The sequence below is a fragment of the Apodemus sylvaticus genome, chromosome 15 (assembly GCF_947179515.1).
Source record: "Apodemus sylvaticus chromosome 15, mApoSyl1.1, whole genome shotgun sequence".
Lineage (NCBI taxonomy): Eukaryota > Metazoa > Chordata > Mammalia > Rodentia > Muridae > Apodemus > Apodemus sylvaticus.
In genome coordinates this window covers 22,252,684-22,275,492 of record NC_067486.1, presented here as the reverse complement: position 1 = coordinate 22,275,492, position 22,809 = coordinate 22,252,684, and the positions used below count along the sequence as shown (strand labels likewise).

Below are 22,809 nucleotides of genomic sequence, written 5' to 3'. Positions count from 1 at the left end.
TCCACACTAGGCTTTGGCTGTCATCAATAGTTTTGTTTGAATAGCATAGTGGGTTCTTAAGATTTTGAACTAGACCCTGGGAGTCATGGGGCATCTGAGTGTCTGAAATCATTGTTCTTTCCATGGGTCTGTAAACCCCTTCATCTCCTCAGGACCACCCTCCAGATCCTCCGTTGGGGACCCCATGCCCAGTCCAATGGTTGATTGCTAGCATCTGCCTCTGTATTTGTAAGGCTCTGGCAAGGCTCCTCCGGAGACAGCCATGGCATGCTCCTTTTGGAACACACTTCTTGAAGATCATAGTATTGGGGTTTGGTGACTATTTATAGGGTGAATCCCCAGGTAGGGCAGTCTCTGGGTGACCTTTACTTCCAAGGGGGTACACATGGTTCCAGCCAAAAATGTGGCAGAGGAATGACTTGTCGGGCATCAGTGGGAGTGGTCCTTGGTCAGGAAAGACTCAATCGGGAAATCGAGGAGGGGGGAGGTGGGAATGGGTTGGGTGGAGGGGCATATACGTGGAGGCAGGGGGTGGGAGGAGGGGCTGGGGGTCTTTGCGGAGGGGGGAAATTGGAAAAGGTTTTACTATTGGCAATGTAAATGAAGACGATATTCAATTTTAAAAAAAGATTTTGAACTAGAATGTCTTTAGAGAGATGGGAGGAGGAAGGGGAAGCAGATACTGATAACTTGACATGATGTGATAAAGCTCAGAGTGACAGCATAGGAGATGGGTGGGAAGCAACATCCCCTAAGGGAATCTCAGATGAATGATAGCGACCATAAACCAGAGTCAAGGAGGAACACGTTTCGGAGTCATGGTTTTCCAGCATAGGAAAAGGGTTATTAGCACAATCTGGGAAAAAGCATGCACACAGGATTTGAGACTGGGGGCAAAATGAAGTTCAGAAGCGAAGGATGCCTTGCTCTGAGTTGAGGTCGATACGAGACCATTTGTTTTGTGCTGGTCCCTTAGTTAGGGTTACTGCTGTTGCGATGAAACACCATGACCAAAGCAACCTGGGAGGAAAGGGGTTGTTCGGTGTATACCTCCATATCACAGTTCATCGTCAAAGCAAGTCAGGTCAGGAACTCCAAAAGGGCCAGAACCTGGAGGTAGGAGTGGATGTAAAGCCATGGAAGTGTGCTGCTTATTGGCTTCCTTCCCATGGCTTGTTCAGTCTGCTTTCTTATAGAGCCCAGGACCACCAGCCCAGGTGTGTCGCCGCCCTCAATGGACTGGACTCTCCCACATTAATCACTATTTAATGGGCTGTAGGCTTGCCTACAGCCTGATCTTACGGAGGCAATTTCTAACTGGGATTCCCTCTTCTCGGATGACTCCAGCCTGTGCCCAGTTAACAAATAGACAGAAAAGAGCAAGCCTGTAAGTTATGAAGAGGACAGAGTGAAGATGGCTCCTGCTTCCCCCCTCCCCCCGCCACACCCAGAAAACAACTACATTCAAAGGTGCACCCATGTGACTATGAAAGAAGATAATACAAAATCAATGCACAAAGGTTTGAGGTAAAGGCACACTTCAAGATACCACAAGGTTGGCTAACCCAGCCAATGGGCGTGCTCAAAACTTCGAGGGGCTACAGTTAGCTTTTGGAAAGCCTCACACAATGGCTCACAGAGGAAAGGCTTCAGCCTCTCAGTAAAAGTGTGGTTTTCTGATTGTATGAAAAGTACCTCACTGTTGTCTTTGAATTAAACAGTCTTAGGCAATACACCTGGACTAGCCCTCTTCTATAGTGCACTGTTCAGTTTTCCACAGGAACCATACCTGTAAAACACCTGTAAAACACTGCCACTGTACAGTGGTCTCAAAGGTCAAAGTTGATAAATAAAAACGAGACGAGATTAGTAGAAAAAGACTGTACAGTTTTCTCAAAGTTGGTGGGAACATTTCCATTATGTTTGGGAAAACCAAGAGGCAGATGGCAGCTCCTCTTTGTGACATTAAAAAAGCTGTAAAAGGCTCAAAAATTCCAATATATTTGCTTACACATGCTCATAGGAATGGGTCAAGTGTGGCAGAACTTACAGGATTTTAAGACTGCTTCCAATTATTCTGCTAATTTGGGACTACATTGACTGACTTTAGGAGGAGAGGTCTTTAGCCTACTCCAGAAGATAGCATCTTGAAAATGTAAATACTATTGTTAACTACTTACAGAACTTGGTTATTAACTCAATGCTGCATGCTGCCAGCAGAACACCAACCCTTAGGAGACACCATAGCATCATCTTGCCTACAAATTTTGTGGAATAAGAACCAGAAGGGCACAGCCCATTTATGAATTTAACATTTCAAACCTACTGGCTCTAGCCGAACAGGTCAGTTTAGTGATCTCAGTGGCAGGGAATGAAATTTCAATTTGTTGTTGTTGCTATTCCCTAAGCCAATTAAGGATGAAATAGAACCTTGCATAGCATGGGTAATTCTAACTCGATTTGGCTTTGAAGACTTCACATTAAAGACCCTACACTTTATATATTATATGTGTACACACACACACACACACACACACACACACACACACACACACACACAAACTGGTAGTGCTTTTAAAGATTCATCTCAGGCAACTTATTTAGTCTTACCATGTAAATAAAGACATGGTTTTTTCACTTCTCATTTTGATGATCGCATCTACATAATCAGTGAGACAAAACCTGCCCTGCCATTACACACAATAGCCTATACCATAGCAAGGTGTGTCTCTAAGTTCTGGGCTGGGCCTTTGTGAGTGCTAGAGAGGGTTCTGCCTATGACTTGTACCTCAGCCTAAACATCTATAAATCTGTTGAGAATACCTGCTTGAATTGTAAGAATGTTTTAGTGCCAGAAAACAGAATTTGTGGTCAGGAAAATGCCTTCCTCCTCAATTACCAATAGCTCATGAAGAAATATAAACCTTTACTATATCAGATTACAAGAAAAACAAGTGTTTATCCCTGGCCCCCTCTCACCTAAATAAACTGGTCTTAGCTGGGTCTGCTGGCTCAGATCTATACTTTTTAGCTCCTTAGGAGGCCAAAGAAAGAACAGTCTAAGTTCAAAGCTTGTGTGGATAACAAAATGAGCTCAAGGATTCCCTAGGCAGCTTAGAGAGACCTTGTCTCCAAACAGAGAGTGAAAACAGAGCTGCGAATACAGCTCAGTGGTAGAATTCTTGCTCAGATGGAGGCCTTACACTCAGTCTTCCCTACTGCAAATACAAAAGTAAAACGGTCTCCATCACTGATCACACATGTTCACAGGTCACCATGCTCAGCTCCCCTCCTGCACATATGAGATTTTACGTGATAAATGACACAACTTTTTTTTTTCTTGGATTTAAAACAAACGACCCCACTAGAAAAGAAAAAAAAAAAAGAAAGAAAAAGCCTCTGATACAAATCTTAGGACAAAGTATATGTATCTAATTAACTTTATTTTGGAACACTGTACAAACTCCAGTTTAAAAAAAACACGTAGTGGTCATTCATTTACATACTGAGAAATGGAAGACAGACCACAGGCCAGCTGTCATTTTGAGCTATGCTTTAATTACAGGTTTCTAAATATACTAACTTGCTGGTCAGTTGCTCATTTTCCCCCTTCATTTTTCTGAGACAGACAAAATACACGATCTATTGCTTTTGATTTTTTCTCTTTATGACCTTGGACTTTAACATTAATGGAAAACCTAAAAACCAAAGAAAGCCCACAAAAAAAAAAGTCATTTCAAGTTAGAGACAATGCATTTTTTCATTTATTCAAAGTCACTGCAGGAAGTAAACACTAAAAGATTTAAAAAATTCACACTGCAGTATGTACAATTCATGACATCACATAAAGAAATCAAATTTAATAATAAAAATGGCAAATTAATACCACTAAGCAGATTGCATCAAAACTGGCTGTAAACCCAAAGATTCTTACCATGAATGGTAATATGCCTGTATTCCAGCATGTAGGAATACTGAACTATTCCTGTTTCCAATGGATTTTTATGATTTGTGGAGTCACTCTGTGAGTTCTTTAATGTTGAAAGTGGTTGATTAAAAAGAAAAAAAAATTAAGACCCTTGGATTCGAAACACATTTTCTCACAAAGCAAAAGCCACAGAGGTCATGTCCGGAAATGGAATACTGTCGTGCTGGATGACCATCTGACCTGACTTAAGACGTTTTCTGTCGAATGCACAGATGCACAGGGCTCGCCATGCACTCGTCATGCAGCAGGTAATCAAACTTAAATAAAAGGTTTATTTTATACATTTGTCCAGACTTGCAACTGTATACATACATGCACATTTTTTAAACCTGTCTGATTATATTTACACTTAATACATGGAATATACAGGAACCAAAGAAATTAAAAGTTTTTTTTTCTGTTGCATTAGAACAATACAAAATATGTATTTTTTTCATTAAGGAAATCATTATTTACATCACCTTTAAAAACCAATTTTAACATCTTCATGTAACAAGTCAATATATATATATACATTTATATATATATATATATATATATATATATATATATATATAGAAAATATATACTCTCACCAGTTTACTCTTCTGTAAGATGTGGCAGAGAATAAACATGAAATGCTACCTTACTGATGTCAATGAGAGCTGTAGTACCCAGTCACAAATGACTTTATTAGGAAGAAACTGCCCAGATATAGAAAATAGTCCTTGAAAATGTGTGTGTGCCTATTTGAATCTACATATGCAAACAAAGCGAATTTGTGGATGTATATCCTTTCTCTTCTTTTTAAGAGAAGAAGGTTTCTCTAAACAAAACCTGGGGGATATTCTCTAGCAAGTCAGAACAGCATCCTTTATAGTCATATTTATTTTTGTATTACATATTCTCATTCCAACAAAAACAAAACAAAACAAAACAAAACAAAACAAAACAAAACAAAACAAAAGTGAAGTGATGCTGACTCTGGACGTTTCCCTGACCTAAGTGCTGCTCTATTGTAAGAAGACTGCTGCCTCCCACTGAGGACAAACTCCAGCATCCTAAAATACATTTCTAAGGCTCCAGCCCTTTCACCATGACCAAGAAAAATGACTTAGTGTAAAGCTTATTTATATAGTGTAGACAATGAGATTGTCACGGTATAAACATGGAGTAAAGTATCTTCACTGGCCAGTGGAATTTTTCATGGCAGACTAGGCATACGCCTTCTCCTTTCTCTGACGTAGCATAATATACACTCTGATTACCATATAGCACATCCATTAACTATTTACAAATTATCTTGAGAAAAAATAACCATTTAGAATTTTAGATAATTAAGAAATAATGTCCATTTGTAATATAAAAAATCTTAGAAACAACTTCAAGTACATACACCAACTTCAAATAAACTTCTTTCTACTTTTTTTCTTTTTTGATACGTCAGTTGTTAACCTGGCTCAAAATTGAAAAATAAAATATTGTCTGGTGGATGAACTGAGGGCCATTAAAAACTGAACTTAAAAACCAACTTGTTTCAAGACTGAAATTCCACATGGCTCAATTATATATTAAGTTCTTTCAAGACAGCATCAGTATTTCCTTTTAATACCTGTTTGAAATGAATTGAGCTATGAGGTGACTATGTAGGTCCTCTTGTGGATACCTAAGTGCCCTTTGATTTGGTTTCGGGTAATCTGAGTTTGATGTTTTTTTGGGGTTGCATCTGTTAACTCCATAAGCACTGCTGTGCAGAGGACAGTCTGAATAGCAGGTAAGGATGTATTGAAGAGAAGTTTCCCAACCATCCTGGGATCACCTGAGTTTGCTAAGTGGCCCTGTTATTCCACCCCTAAGGCTAATTAAGTTAATCTTACTAATTAGAGCAGATAAATAATCAGATTTTCCTGAGATGTTGACCCAGATAGGAAAGTTGTCCCCTCTACCCAATTTATTTTTTGTCATTAAAAAGTATTCTGAACCCGATTTCCAAAGATATAACAGCAATACAGGAACTACAATATTGCAAATTTTGATTGGATATGTGACTGTATTGGGGGAAAATATAGGCATCAGATAGTTTCTTTAAAGTCCCACGTTCTGGGAAGGTCATAAGCCACAGTTTTCAAACATCAGCGTACAGAAGAAACACATACAGAACATGTCAGGATACAGGCAGAAGGAAGACTCCTGGGTCCACTCAGAGACCTTGTTCTGTAGACCTGAGATGGTGCCTAAGAATCTGCATTTTAAACAACTGCTCCAGATAGTCAGATAGACGGATACAGTGTCTTTGTCCAGAATTAAGAAATCCTGGTTGTAAGAGTTACAGGTCCCACAGGAGTGGTGAGGATTGACTTTCAAAAGAGATGGTGAAAACCATCCAAAGAAAATTCATTTCTGCTTTTGTTAAAAAATTATTTCTAAGTAGTCAATTTTTCAGGAAACAGCCTGAAGGTGAATATTACTTTCTCTAATTTTGAAAAAGGAGGAGTACTAATTTAGTAAAGTAGTCAAAATATAAAAAAATGGAAATTTGCCTTTTATTTTTAAGGATCTATTAAACTCCTGTCTGTTGTAATCAATTGTTACTAAATAGTACAAGGTTTAAAGAAATATATATATTGAAAAGGTCTGGGGTGGGGCAGACACCTTGGGAACAGCAAAACCCCTTCCAAGAGTTAAAAACAATTTTGTTTAGCAAAAGTGAAAACTGTAAGCATTGCTTTTTCTTACTTTTAGACTGATGAGGTGTGACTCAGCACAAGGCTCCCGGGTTTTTCCTAATTTGGTTATCTTCCAAATAGCTAACAATTTGGATGTTACAAACATCTTATGTAGGCTGGCTTCTGAGATGAGAAATGAGCGACACTAATAAAGACAGCAAGTTGCAACAATCCACTCCTGGTGAAGTTGTGCATCTTAATGTATGCCTCTTATTTACGATTATAAAAACAGGTTCATTCGTAGGCTAGTCACAGTTGTTATCTGATGCATACAGAAATATTAAACAACCAACCTCTAGTTCAATAGTTTCCTCATGACAGCTAATGTTAAGCAAAAATTAGTATGCATATTTAAACATCACCAGTGACCAATACTTTCAAAAGGAAGGAGTTTCAATTATGCCATGCTTTTCTCAAACCATGCTCTTATTTATACAGATCTCAAGTTCATACGGACTAATTTTTAAAAAGATCCAAAATGGTATGGCAGGTACACGTTTATTCTGACTCTTTTTTTATTGTGAGCACGCTTCCCAGAAGTCCATAAACGTCTCCATTTGTACTGTGTGCGCGAGAAGCACTATTTCCCATATGGCTATTGTAAGGGCTTCTTAGATTAAAGAAAGAAGCTTTAGTGTCTGCAGCAGGAAGTAGCTCTTCTTTGACTGTAACCTGTGAGAGACTCTCGGCAGATGAAGGCTCCCTCCAGATGTCTTTGTCCTGTGTTTCCTGTGTGGTAACAGAATTGCCTCCTTTCTGGAGCATGTAATAGAGGATTGGATTAGTTTTGGTCAGTCTCGGAGAGTCTTTTTCATACTCATTCTTGTCCACATCTGTGATGACCCACTTAACGGGTCCCTTCTCGCTGGGCATGGACCCAGAACATCCATTCAGAAGCCCAGGTTCTGGCCTGGACCCGCCACAGCCCACGTGCTCTGGGAAAGGAGGGCTCAGACTGGTTTTTACCATTCCAGGGTATGAAAATGTCCTATGATCCACACAGCTGCCGGGCTGAGGGGAGCTATACACCAGTCCATTTAAAGAGGAAATGCTGAATTCAGGTTTGCTACTGGGCACGTTGTTTTTGTGGCCTTTCTTTTTACTGTCGCCTACAGAGTTACTCCTGTGTGGGGACAAATCTCGCACACAGTTCTCGGAGAGGAGCAACTGTTTGAGAACATTGAAGCTTTTGCTCTCTCTGGTCCAACTCCTGTGCTCACCGTCGCTGGTGGAACTATGACCAGCGGGGTATTTATAGTCGAGGTCATTTCTGCTAAATTTCAGCTCTTCCTGATTCAGCAATGACCCATAGAGTCCTTCTGGGCCGCCATGATTATTGGCAGTATCTACGGCACTATTTTTCATCTTTTTAAATGGATTTTCTAGTGGTTCCGCATAGAGCTTCCTTTTCTTGGGGACCATGCAAAAGTTCTTTGATTCCAGGGAGGTCAGCTCACTGCTTCGATGACTTTTGTCCTGATCATCTGCAGGGTAACTCTCTTGATTCTGTCTCAGCAAGCGACTTAACAGACCGTTCTTTGAGAAAGAAAAATCCTGAGGTGAAGCAGGCTCTGATTTCAAGTCCTCCGACACGGGTAAGGCCGCGGTGCTTCTCTGGATGGCGGGAGTCATGCCTAAGAACGGGGCGCTCTTGGCATCGTGGTTTAAATGCACATGCGTGGTGTTGTGGGTCTGGAAGTCATCACAAGGCTCGGATTTAATTTTCACCATGAGTATCTGCTCGTTTCCGGCTCTCTCCGAAGGCTCCTGAGGAGCCTCGTCTCGAGCAGGGGTTTTCTCTTTCTTGTCATTCTTCCCTTTGTTGGAATTTCCCAGGAGCAGCTGGAGGACCGTGCGCCTTTCCAGTAGATTTTCTATCTCACAGCCAGGAAGCCCGGGTTCAGGCCCCGCAGGTTGACCGCTAAAGGCTTTGATCTCTTCAGCTACACTAGCTTTGCTTGAGAGCAGAGGGCTATTTAATCTATCAATCAGCCCGAGAGGTCTGTCTGGGTTTCCACTCAACAGCTGTTTGCCGGGTCTCTGCTCTTCCCCTGGCACGGAAGACTGCTGCATTCCGCACTGAGCCAAGTTCTGTAACAGTTTACTGGCACTGAACGTCGCCGACGCCGACGTTTGTGCACCGTCACTCGGGGCCGGCTTCTCTGCTTGCGATTCTTTGCCTTTTGTGAGGTCCATCAGGTGGCTAGCCGCCGGGTGGGTCAGTTTTGGAGCGGGAGTACTGCAGGCATACGGCGGGGCATTCCACTTGATGACCAGAGAGTGCTGGGAGAGGTTGATGGGAGACTCTGCTTGGCTGCATGTATGGAGCGGTGGAGTGCTCACTGGGGTAGTCCTGCTGGTGCTGGGGCTCTCAATGACAGAAGTCCTTGTGTAATTCTGAGGACTGAACTTAGTCACGTCGCTGTGGACTTCCTGAGGGCTGGCATTCCTTTCCACAGTTTCTTCACTTTTATGGCCAAGCAGCAACTGAAGAAGCGTGACTTTCTGGTGTGAATTCAGCTTGGAATTGGTTGAGGTATCTTGATCTTCTTTGATGTCAACCCCGGGGCCTTTGGGATCCCACGTGTTTAACAAAGACTGGGTTAGGTTCTCCAGCGAAACGGGCCGCTCAGCTTCGGGTTTGTCGATGCGGTGTTTGCAGGACAGGTCTATGGGGACGCAATTGGAGTAGGAGCTTTCATCTCCACTGCTGTCATCGGTGAAGCTAGGGTTGTTGTCCGAGTACTCATCGATCGTGGTGGGCGTGCTGCTCTCAAAACTACTTCCTCTCTCGTTCTGGCTGTGCCCGTTCATCGGCGCGGGTATGGTCTGGCTTTTGAGAAGATGCAAAAGCAAACTGTTACTAGCAGCTTGCTTGAGGTTGTTTCTTTCCAGTGAGTTCTTATAGCTCGTGTTTTTGGGGGAGGAAGGAACGACGCCCATGGGATTCTGGAAGGGGGCGGTGTTATTCTTGCTAGCCACCAGTTTGCTGGACGGCAGTGTTCTGGCCTGCCCATTGAGATGGCCAGACACCCCTTTGGAGAGCTGGAAACTGCCCATGTCCTTCTGTCCGTTCTCTTGCAACCTGGCCATGGCAGCGAGTCTTTCGCTGGCAGCCTGGTGTGCATTCTGCGTTTTCAGAGCATGTTCCCGCGAGTACTGCTGCAGGTGGGCCTCGCTGGACAGGAGCAGCGCTAACTGGCTGCAGGCCACGCTGGGCTTGGGGGAGGCGGCGGGGCTAGCCCTTTTCTCCACCATGCTGGCCACGGCCTGTAATCTTGCAGCGCACGACAAGGGCTCACTCATGACCTTTGCTCCACTTTGTCCCACATGATGAGGTGACTCAACAAAGCTATCTCTGATAAGGTTTGGAGTCACCTCAGGGAGGGCGGTGCCTGACTTCTGCTCCTTAGTTTTGCTTTTCTTCAGCAGAGTTTTTAAGTGACTGGAGGCAGCGCCGTAGCACCTTACATCCTTCTCCACTTTCAAAGGCTCGTGACCGAGGGCATACCCCTGCTCCTTGAGGCTCTGTCTAATCTGCTGTGACAGAGCAACAGTCTGCAGCCTAGAGCTGAATGACTGAAGCAACGAGGCCAGTAATGTGCTATCCTGTTTGCCTTTAGGCACGCTGTCAACCATGCCAGCCAGCAAAGCCTCCTTCTTTACGTTTAAATTCACGATGGAATCGGACAGCCTCTTCCGCTTTGCCGCGTTCCAGTCCTCGGAAGACTGCAGCAGTCTGGCCTTTTTGAGGTGCAGCACGCCAGAACCCTGGTATGTCTGCGTACTGACAGTAGGACCATTGCTTTGACAGGTGGGAAAGGCACTGCCAGAGAGGTTAAAGTTCTGGTCGTCTTCGTTGTGGCCAGCAGACTTTTTGTCAACGGCAGTACCTGATCCCCCTGCAGCCTGATGCATTAGTAATCCTTCTAGGTAAGTTAAAACAATAGAATCCTGATGCACACCAGAGCCAAGCTCTTCTCCATGAGTCATGTTCAATTCAAGTGCTCACAGGGGCTCGGCTTCTGTTCACGATAAAGATGCTTCTCTTGTCTGCGAGATCGGACGACGACAGGACGTCAGGAAGTGAGTGTCAGCTGGTCACCTGCCATTGCAGTCAGGCAGAGATGCGCTGTTACATTCTGACCAGGGTGTCCTCTGGCAGTGACGGCTAAGAGGCCGGCAAACTCCAGTGCACTGATGACCGGCCAGGCAAGGACCAGCCTCACAACTTCCTTTACACAGTGGCAGTAGCAGTGGCACCCAGGTCTTAGGGAATACGCTGTTTTTCTTTCTTCATCTTTTGTTATTCACCAAATGCACATATCAGGATCTAAAAATATAAAAATAAAAATAGTTAAGGAGGAATAGAACTGGAGTCTTACTACCTATAAAGAATAGAGTACAGCATTATGAGTTTCATATAATATATGTGTGTGTATATGTATACACACACATATATTAAACTATGCACACAAGCTCATGACAACCACATCCATTTGGTATGTGATTTATAGGTAAGTAGACTTAAAAGAAATACTTCATTGCACCTGAAGGATGAACTAAGGCCTTGTGAACACAGCACGGTCTACAAAGGGGCTCCAATGCTGTACAATAACACACACTTATGTCTCTCCCTGTTTATTCCTACCTTCTCAGAAAAATGGGACGGCAGGTTAATAATAATCATTTCCTAAATCAGAGACCACACCGGATGTTTAACTTAACATCAGAAACAAGAAATTATATATAGAGAGACTCCTTCATTGTGTTCCTTCTCTATAGGGCCTAAGCTAACTATAATTAGTACACACAGCACACTAGATACAAAACTTTATGTATTGATTCTGGAAAGGAAAATAGTTATTAAAACACGCCTGCATGCATACAACAATGTCCTTGCCCTCGGAAGTTTGGATAAATGTGAACCTGCTTTGAATCTGCACTGTAACCTCACTGGCACTACACAGAAAGTGTGCTGGTTTGCAGATGCTCCTCCCAGGAAGTGGCACTATCAGGAGGCGTGGCCTTGTTGGAGGAAGAGTGTCACTGTGGGGGATGGGCTTGGAGAGCTTCCTCCTCGATGCCTGAGCATGCCCAGTCTGTTCCTGGCTTTCTTTGGAGAAAGATGGAGAACCCTCAGCTCCACCTGCATCATGCCTGCCTGGATGCTGCCATGCTTCTGCCTTGATGACAATGGACTGAATCTCTGAACCTGTAAGCCAGCCCCAATTAAATGTTGTCTTTTATAAAACTTGCATTGGTTATGGTGTCTGTTCACGGCAGTACAACCCTAACTAAGACAGACGTATAATAGGGAATCCTGAGCACACACAACTCTCATTCACACAACTCTCAGATTCCAATCTCCATGGAGATCTGTTTCAGCATTGTGTGATGACGTGAAGATAGGGAGCTATGACAGGGAATAAATACTAGCACTGGGCACTGAACCTTTACTCACATTTCTAGAACAGTCTTACTATGAGGAAAGCTCTCTTCTCCCTGGGCGGTCTCTTTCTTTGTACAAGCCCAATGAACATGGATAGAGCTAAAACGTAAATGTGATTCAGAAAATATCTTAAGACTGCTTTAAAATTTTAAGTGAAAATTTAATAAAAGAAAGACAAATTTAAATCTTTTTCATTTTCTCCCCCCCCCCCCAACAAAGAAAGTTGATAAAGGAAGGGTTCCTATGAGATGGATCAGAATCTGAACATGGAGATTCGTGAGCCATGTGCTCACGAAGGACAATGATGCTGATGATGTCTATAAGCCACACATGACTACCATGTTCAGAAAGTTTAATATGCAGGTGGACTTTCTCTAATCCAGGAATAAAATGAGTGAACAAGGTCACACTAAAGACAACAAGAAACACAGCATTTTCATCCCGTCAATGACTGAACTGGAAGGACTTCATCATTCTGAGTTTTTACTGTCTGGAAGCCAGAACCCCTTCCGTCAACCAAGACTCTCTCAGCAGCCAAAGTTCACACGAGACTCTTCATTAAGTGGGAAAATGCCAAAGGCAGATGCATGAAAAGAGAAGTCAGAAGGAAAGGGATGATGGGAGAATGCGGCCATTTATTCAACTGGCTACCACAGTTGCAGTTAATCTAAAAATGAAAAATATATACCAATTATTAAGACAAGGAAGGTTCCTGCCCTCTATTCAGCATAATTAGCTGTTGAAAGTTTTCAGAGTAACACATTCTGGACCGAAAAATAAAATAAAATATATTGAATTTATCATGCTTAATAAAACTTTTAAGTGTGAGTCTACAGGTAGGACCTTGCAGATATTTTATGTTCTGAGAGATGACACAGCATAGTGGGTGGGTTACGCAACTGGTCTGCAGCTGGCTCTGCAGAGTGAGGATACTTCATGACTGACTCCTCCTGTTCCCTTCCTTTTGTCTTAAGCACAGTGAACTGAGAGGATTCTTAATCTCACCCGCCATCTTGCTGAGATTGAGAAACACCTAGCTCAGTAAAGCCCATCCCTGGGCGTACCTGTGAGAACAACTCTTTGCAGAGTGGATTAACTGAGGAGACCCACCCTGGATTCAGGCAGCACCATGCCATAGTCTAGGAGTGCACGGGAGAAAGGTGGAAAAGAGAGAATGCACAGTGGTCTCTGCCTCGAGTCCACCAGGATGTGAACTGAGCTCCAACAGACCAAAACCATCACAGTGTGAATGCGCATGCCTAAAGCTTTCTGTTCTTAAGTTCCTTTGCTCTAGCACTTCACCATATTCTCATCAAAAAACACCAACACTACTCCCCCAATAACAAAATGGAAAAATACTTAAAAGAACACTTAATAAAAAACCCGCATAGACTATATTATGGACATAATGGACAAAGATGTAATAAAATATATATAATATATTACACATATATAATTATACTCTAGAAATACATTCCTGGGTTGGAATACAGGTCAATGTTAAATGCTTGCTCTCTATGCACAATGTACAGCCCCAGGCCTTGGGTTTGATTTTCAGCACTACATACACACAAACATGTAGATCATTGCAACTTTATAAATTATTTCCATGTAAAACCTTATTATCAATTAATAAATATCCTTTTAAATAGGTCTTTAAGGCCAAAACAGGGTCTAAAGAACCATGACAGTGCTCCAGGGACTAATTCATTTCACAGAAATTTAATGTAATTCTATTAATTTAATGCAATGTGTGTTATTCAACAATATTAAAATTGCAAACAAACCCTGCTTTTATTAACTTAAAAGTGCTTGTAATATGAAAATATCTTTTAGATCTTTTTTTATGAAAGAAATTTTACTTTCTTTAGTTTGTAGTAGAAAAACAGTATTTCTGAGAGAATTCTAAAAAATAAAATATGAAAACATTTATGGAATCTTGATCATGTGGTTAAGACAGCTATTTCAACATAGAATGCTTTAGTGAAACATGTCTCAATGTTTGAATTATAAGAGTATATTTTCAAAAGGGGATGTAAGGAGTTTACATGTAAGCAGCTTATGAATGAACATAATGCTAATTCTTTGAAGTGACTGCATTGTTTCCAAAGCAATGTTTTATATTCTCCATTACTTTTGGTTTAATATACATAATAAAGACTACTATCCAGTTGCTCTTAGATTCAGTATCTATAATGACACATAGCATGCTATTTAAAATAAGCCTAAGCAATGACTTCCAATTGTTCCCATGAAAACTTACCAGTTTCTTCAAAGGCAAGTCATAATTATCTGAGTATTAAATCTCAAGAAATTTCTGCACTGAAGCTTTAATGAACATTTTTATCTTTGATTCTAGCTCATAAAAATATAGAAGGGTTCAAGTATTCCTCCCTGTGCCCCTCAATACAATAGCTCCTTTGACAGTCCTATCTACTGTGGATTACACTTTGGGTCCCTTGAGGGGCTTCCCTTGACAATGAGTTTTTACAGAGTACATTAGAGTTTCATCAAGTATTAATAGAAAACGTAGCAAGAACATCCTAAAGTCCTGCTCACTGACCACTCACTTCATCCAGAGGGATGAAAGCGCTTCTCTGACCATGTGTTAGGGGGAAATCAGAATAGAAAATCTTAACCATTTCACCAGAGCAAGAAAGGGGGAAATATCTGAGATACGGAGCCTGACCCTTTACTAAGAAGGAAGGACTACCGTGATTCCTCTACTGTAAATCGAACTTGACGATGCTGCTGGGGATGAAACCTTAAGAAAGAGTAGAGCATGCATTCCCTGGCAGCTCTTACACACAGCAGGGATGACAACTGGAAGGTAGACCAGAAGCCTGAAATGCAGTTCTGAGTAAACTCTTAACTTCTCATCACAGAAGCCGAAGACCAAGATAACTGTGCTGTCTTTGCCTAAAGATCGACGTGTGGCTGGAGGATTAATGGGCACAGGTATGAGGACACACACACACACACACACACACAAACTCATTCAAATCAGTTTGTTCAAATGACATGCTCACTCTCTACAATTAACCTTTAAAAGCTCCCTCCTCCCCCAAGAGGGTCCACACTTTATATAAATGTCGCACAGAGGTAGGGATCACAGAAGGCGTCCACTGACACCCAAATTCCTCTCTATTGAAAATGGAGGAGGGCGGGTCTTCAAGGCTGCACTTGCTTGCAACTTCTAGATCCACACCTTTAGCTTGCCTATAAGGGGCTTGCACGGGTTTAAATCAGTCACTTAAATGCCCCATTTAAAAAGCGTCACTGGGAGCCACAGCTGCTCGACTGACTGTTTCCGGTGTTCATTAGGGGCTGGACTTACCTCCAGGATTCCAAGCATTTTGTTAAATAGTACTTGATAAAATAACACACTTTTGACCAGAAGGATATGCTGGCATAGGAGTGTATCAAGGAAACAAGTTTTATGGGTTTCATGGTGAACTCTAGAGGAAGGAAATGGGTTTTGAAGTCCACTCAATCCCCTACAGATTATTTCTTTTCACGAACTTCATTTTCTGAAAGTCCCACTATCTTAAACCCCTGTTTATTTAAAAGGTAAAGATGAACTTCTATTCATACAGGAACTTTACTTGTTTCATAATGGTTTTATATACTAAATGAAATGCAAGAAAATGTAGGATCTTTTGAGAACCCAGATAAATGCCTTTCTGGGGTCAGAAATGAGTCTCTCCATGCTGGTGTAATACAATTCAGAACTAGCTTCAGAAAACTGAAAATCAGAAAACAATCACAAACAAATTACTTTGGTAGCACATTTCTTTTCTTTTCTTTTCTTTCTTTCTTTTCTTTTTTCCTTCCTTCCTTCCTTCCTTCCTTCCTTCCTTCCTTCCTTCCTTCCTTCCTTCCTTCCTTCCTTCCTTCCTTCCTTCCTTTCTTTCTTACTTTTTTTTTAAGTCTAAATCCGTAATAACATAGGGGATAAAGCTTTTAGGTTTTCTTTAGCGCTTCTTCAGAGTAACTTGAAACCATTCTTTTAGCTTTCAAAGTCTATTTCCCAATCTCTATCAGAACAACGAACTCCATGCAAAACAAAGCCCTTTCTCTTGGCTTCGCCTATCGGTAACGTGTGCACAGGGGCATCTTGTGAGACCGATGCATAATTTCTATTGAACTCAACTACAGTTTCTCCATCCTTAAAATAGATTTGACATACAGACAGAAGTCCAAGGTCAAGGTCACAGATCAGCAAGAAAGATTACCAAGAGAACTGATGTAACAGCTGGCATCTGATCAAAGCTCCCAGGGTTCCTAGCACACTCCACAGACATTTTGCCTTTACTCACAGGATACACTCTGGTTTAAAAATATTCCTTTCATCTTGAAGACAAGCTCTTCATATGCTTTTTTCATTACAGATCATGATTCTACTAAATATATTGCTTCAGCTCAAGGACAACTCTTTGCATCTCAGAATTGTGAATTTTTACCTGTGCAGATTGCATAGACATACACATGGTTGTGTTTTTGTTTGTTGTAATCCATCTTCTTCATTATAATTTTGAAAGTAAACTTCATTTGCATATCCCCAAACAGACCCTGCTCCTTTACAAATTGAATCCAAATGGGCTTGAATTTGATACTGTCTCACAGTATTTCAGACCATGCCTAGATTTAACTGTTGATAGTTATAGGAACATTTTATAATATTTCAACCACAATTTCTACCTCATATCTGGGAAGAAAATTTAGTTATCAACAATTGGTACAAAAGTGCTTTATAATAAAATTATTATCAAAGGTATAATTATCTAACAAAATTACAACCATGCAAGGAGCAAGGTGCACTTATAGATCTATAATTTCAAATTATCATATCAGCTTCTGATGCACGCTTAACGTAGCTGGGCATGGTGGCACACACTTTTAATCCTAGCACTCTGGATGGAGAGAAGCAGCTGGATCTCTCTCTCTGTGAGTTCAAGGCCAGCTTTTTCTGTAAAGTAAGTTGTAGGACAGCCAAAACTACATAATAAAGACCGTCTCAAGAAAATCGAGAGGGGGCACTTAATATATAAATTATTATCCATTAATTATTTTCAAAAACCACAATCTATTCTGCCAAGAAATGCAAATTACATTGATGAGTTCTTCTAGAAAACAAGTAAAATTCTTTGTAAAATACATCATCTAAGCTGCCTTAGTGAGAATACTTATCAGTTAACGATGTGTTGATTGTTTTCACATACTGCCTAGGTAAAAGTACTGAGTTGCTGTGAATAGACCATAATTTTCCAGAAATGGTAAACATAATGTACCACTGCTCTTTGCAGTGCAGGTCCAGAACACAAGTATGTTTACATTGAAAGTTTCACTAGGATGTGTAAGATCGATACCATTACAGACACAAGCTGTGGACAGACAGGCGTGCATAGTGACTACATCTGCAACAAGGAGACTGAAATAGCCCTGAGTTCAGAAGTTAACCACGGCACAAGGAGCCAATATGCATAAGGTTCTTGGGCAAGTTCTGCTTCCTTAAATATTAGCATGACCCCATCCTTCAGCTGGGATGTGGAAGATACTGTCACACCATTATTGGGCTACTTTCAGAAGATTCCTATTTATTTAAGAAACTGCCAGGCATCCTCTTCTCGGCCCTCTGCCTGGCTCATCTGTGCATATGACCTAGTGTTTGAAGCGATCTCTAGTTGCAGCCAATCAGAGACCAGCTTTACTGCCATTCAAATTTAAGTATGACAGTATCTCCATAGGGGTGGCTTAAGGATAGCCCTCACCATAGCACCTGCCACTAGAAAGTAGATTTAGACAGGGTCAGCGATAGGAAGGGGGATTTAGAAGAGCACCCCCAGGTGTGCGGCCAGAGGAACAGGAAGAACAGTGGTAAGGGACATGAGTCGGGTTTTTGCAACTTTGCATACTGGGCTGAGAATACACCAAATACATCGCTGTTTTTACTTAACAGCGATGAAGACACTAAAAACGACAGAACTTTTGCTCTGTTTATTAGTGAATTAAATTGCGCGTGCTGCTGCTAAAGGACTAAGTACCTTAGCCATATGGAACCCGCTCATCGGTTCCCTGGCCTGCTTCAGAACTTTCAGCAGGGCAGCGTGTGACCAGCAGGAAAGCAACTATGGTGGTGACTCTTCCGCTTAGTTTGTCCAACTCAGAAATCACTTAGATCCCTGCAGCAATAATTGTGAATATTTACATTTTGCTTCCAGGTTTTGTTTTCACTGTGCCTTCCACTACAGCATTTATATACAAAGATAATTTGTGTCATGTTTAAATTCTTATCAGTACACACAAGGACATAAATTAGTGTGCAGGGGCGAAGCGGTGTGGTACAGGAGAGGGAAGTGTGCTCAGCTGTTTTCTTCCCGTGTGTCCTTCTAGTCCCTATTGTCATCCTCATTCCCGCACCAGGTCACTGTTAAGAACAAGCAACTTGCTCCTGCAGCTGGCCCTAACTTGCAGACCGGGGTAGCCTTTTCTCTGTAGCTCCATGGCACACAGGAATTTTCCATCATCTCACTTGCAAAATTGTGCCTATTTTTGTCCATCGATGTATACCCTGCTCCGCAATATGAAGTAATTCCTTATAGGCAAGAAGCAGATCTTTTCATCCTGTGTTCACAGAACTGGGCAGACACCACAATCTAAGAATGCACGAAGACGTCAACCCTTGTGGGGCTCCGTCCTACTAAACGTGGAGCGGGCTATCTCAGCTGTGAAGGCCCTCACTCTTTAAAACCATCCGGGGTTATTTCTCACATCTCGCTTCAAATCAAGACTTGTTACTTCTGAATATAAACTAACAAATATACAAAATTTAAAAGTAACAAGGTGGGGTGAAGAATTTAGCTCAGGGTCGAGTGCCTGTGTGTAGCACGTGTGAGGCCTTGGGTTTAGTCCCTAGTAATACAGAAAGACAACACAAGTCCCCAGAAGTGAAAAAAGAAAGGGATGTGTTTGTCTTAATCTTCCATGAGGGACTTCTACTCTGGTAGAGAACCAGAAGACACATGTGTTTTTGAATACATACTTGTTTTGTTTTGTTTTGTTGGTTTTTTTCGAGACAGGGTTTCTCTGTGTAGCCCTGAATGTCCTGGAACTCCCTTTGTAGACCAGGCTGGCCTCAAACTCAGAAATCCGCCTGCCTCTGTCTCCCAAGTACTGGGATTAAAGGTGTGTACCACCACTGCCCAGCGAATACACACTTTTTATTTTTGCTCTTGTATAAGTCAGTAACAAAGGTCATGTCAAAAGTAAGTGTATGTTTTAGGTTACTGGTGCCCCTCCCCCCTTTTCAATTTTTGCCCATGTAGAAAGATGAGTCACACACATTTGTAATTGAAATATCTTTTGTGAATTTCTCTAGATGAAGACCTACTGGGGGGCTTGTGGAGGGGAAACTGGGAAGGGGGATAACATTTGAGATGTAAATAAATAAAAAAAGCAATTAAAAGGAGTGTCCCATTGAAGGAGTTCTTCTCTAAAACCAAAGAAATCACAGACATTATAAAAATAATTATAATGAGGCAAAATAAAGAAACTTTTTAAAAGTTTTTGATTTTACTGTATCAAGAACAGCTGAGGAAGTACTCCTTATGGCCATTTTAAATATTAATCACTGAAGTAATATTTGTTAATTAAAGAACAAAGATTCCATTTATATTCATGTAGTTGGAGAATGCCAAAGAGAAGCTTTCACTTAGTTTGACTAAATAAAAATAGTATCTTAGCCTAAAGTAATTCCATTTGAATAAGAAAAACTGCTGCTGGGGCTGTGTGGTTGTGGCTAAGAGTGGTTACTGTGCAAATATGAAGAGGACCTGAGTTCAAATCCCAAGAACCCACTTAAAAGCTAACATACCCCAGAACTATCTGTAATCCTACCACTCTACAGGAGAGATGAAAAGGAGAGAGACGTGCAACTCTTTGGAAGTTTGGGAGGCAGCTAGTCTGATAACAACAGAGATGCTGTCTCAATCAAGAAGGTGTATGAAGGACGACACTGAACCTTCTCCATCCGCATATATGCCATGGCATGTACACACCAGCATTCATAACCAGAACATGGGCACACATGTACAGTACATACACGCTGTACACAAGCACAAGTGTACACACACACACCCCACATATGAAACACAGAAGCACTTATGAATATGCACAGATAACAAGTCACACTTTAAGACCTAGATCAGAGAAACTGAAAACCAGTTCATCAAAAGCAGACATTGCCAAGCTGGCCTTGCAGGTCCCAGCAACCTGGGAACTTCCATTCCGGGCCACCCCTCCTCCCACCTTCATCAGACCTGCTGAGCCAGTCAGGAAAGCCTCCCTGGCCCACCAAGCCGGACCCAGATGAAGAGCATTCTGTTTACTGTGTCTTTAAAACACTGGCCTATGGCCATCATTAGAAATACACGGGAAAGCATTTCTGGGACCTGTATTAAAAAGTGAGGGTTCAAGCTCACTCTTGGCAGACTCAGCAATATTATTAAATAAAATTAACTCTGTGATTTGTAAAACTCCAGACGAAGAATTAATTTGTGAAAGACAGTACAGACTATTTAGTATTAGTAGTAGTGTTGAACCTTACTTAAACCATAGGCTCAAGGGTTCAGTGCAATTTCTGGGTCTTTGATTTATCAACTGTTTAACCTTGGGCAAACTAACCATTCTTTAAAGTGTTATTATTTATAAATGCACAAAATTAATAGCTATTTCATACAACCGTATGAGCAATAAATGTACTCAGAAGGAACACGCTTGTTCCGAGAATTTGTTCTATACTGGTACAAATCAAACTGTGAGGGTCTCCTTTGTACCTCCTATTTGTCCCTTTGTACCTGCCTCCCATTTCATCTATTAATTTATTCCTTCTTTCACTGTGTGTGAAAGATGCATGTGTGTGAACACGAGGTCAGAGGTCAGCCTTGGCTCTGTTCTCCTCCGGAGGCATCCACAGTTTCCTTTTCTAAGGCAGGCACTTTTACGCAATCTGGAGACCACAGTTCAGCTAGGCCGGTTGGCTAGTGAGTCTTAGAAAGCTTCCTGTCCTTGCCTCCTCTGTACTCGGATTATAAATGTGCACCACTGCATCTGGGTGCTGGGATCCAACTCAAGTCCCCATGGGGAATGCAGCACTCCTGGCGTGGACTAAGCCATCTCCACAGCAGACGCCCCCCACCCCCCCCACCCCCCACTCCCAGTCTGGTCTGATCACCTGTCCTTTGGGAGACACAGGAAACAATGCTGTTCATGGCAAACAGCAGTGTCACGCCACTGGCTAGCTCTCTTAACCGAATGTCTAGGTGAGACAGAAACATCTGTTGACAGGAGTCTACCAAAGGCCAAAGGGCACAGAAAGAGAACCAATGCTCCAAGTGTTTGGATTCTGCAAAGTCCCTTTTTTGTTTTTTTAAAACAAAATCTTTTTTCTTTTCTTTTTTATTCTTTTTGGTTTTTTGAGACAGGGTTTCTCTGTATAGCCCTGGCTGTCCTGAAACTCACTCGGTAGACCACGCTGGCCTCGAACTAAGAAATCCGCCTGCCTCTGCCTCCCAAGTGCTGGAATTACAGGTGTGCGCCACCACGCCCGGCTACAAATTCTTGACTGGTCAAAATAGCAGTTAAAAAACTCACAGGAACACTGTCACAAACTGTTGACTCTACTAAGCCTACTATGCCTTTCAAAGTTCTGCTTTCCCAAGCCTGTGCTTCAGCTGTATCTCCTGCTCCGAGGAAGCAGCGGGCTGTATTTTCTTTGATTTCCCTTGGGAAGTGGCTGATGTGGTATTTACCTTCATTCACATCTCACCAGGCAAGGGTACCAGTGTTTGCGAGGACTAAGAGACTGGTGGATGGCTTCAGCAGGTGGCTGGCTGGGAACCAAATGAAGGTCCTTGGAATTCCAGCTTCTCCCTACATCAGATTGCTGCAGACAGGATAAAAAGGTGCTTGAGAACATGTGGCCCAGCAGATGCTTTTGCAGCACTTGGGAAATTTAAAGCTGCTTTTCCCATTCTAAAATCTTATCTCTGCTATTCTAATCTCTTAGGGGGGGTTGTTTGTTTTTCTTTTGTTGTTGTTGTTTAAATTATTTTAGAAAGGCTACAGAGAACACTGAGGAGGAAGGCACTCGGGTAATCTGGTTCTTGACTCTAACTCAGGTGAGTAACCCAGGCCAACATAATTGAGTTTGGGCGTCCGTTTCTTTAAACTGTGGAAAAAGAATAGCGTCTGCCTCATAAATACACATATATGTATAGATTTATATATATTTGTAGAAATATTTACTAGTTACCTAGCTTTTCTACACTAGTGTTAATGATTCTGTTACTTATGGATAGATAACATGGCACCAAAACAGGGAACTTTCTCTTAAGTTGTTTTTGAGGCGGTCTTAATATGTAGCGCAGATTGTGTAACTCACAATCCTGCCCTAACCTTCTGACTGCTGAGATTACAGGGATTAACTGCCATGCCTGGCTTCTTTGACTTGTTTTTTGGCTTGCTGGTCACTCCCTATCAGATTCCTAGGCAATGGGTTGACTGCGCGTGCCTTTGTATCCCCATATTTTACAGGTCCCGAAATTATCTGTTGAGTCGTTCCGAGTATTCAATGTGTATGTGGGGGGGAGGGGCACTTGGCTCCA

General features: G+C 41.9%; 1 protein-coding gene across 4 annotated transcripts in view; it reads right to left on the bottom strand.

The window, feature by feature from the left end:
• Positions 1-3,424: 3,424 nt before the first annotated feature.
• Nrip1 (nuclear receptor interacting protein 1) overlaps positions 3,425-22,809 on the bottom strand; it is an 86,102-nt gene continuing 66,717 nt past the window's right edge. For all 4 annotated transcript variants that reach the window (XM_052158034.1, XM_052158032.1, XM_052158035.1 and 1 more), the window contains one exon: positions 3,425-11,026. In XM_052158034.1, coding sequence (XP_052013994.1) covers positions 7,192-10,686 — 3,495 coding nt within the window. In that variant the 5' untranslated portion in view covers positions 10,687-11,026 and the 3' untranslated portion in view covers positions 3,425-7,191. The remainder of the gene's footprint in view (positions 11,027-22,809) is intronic.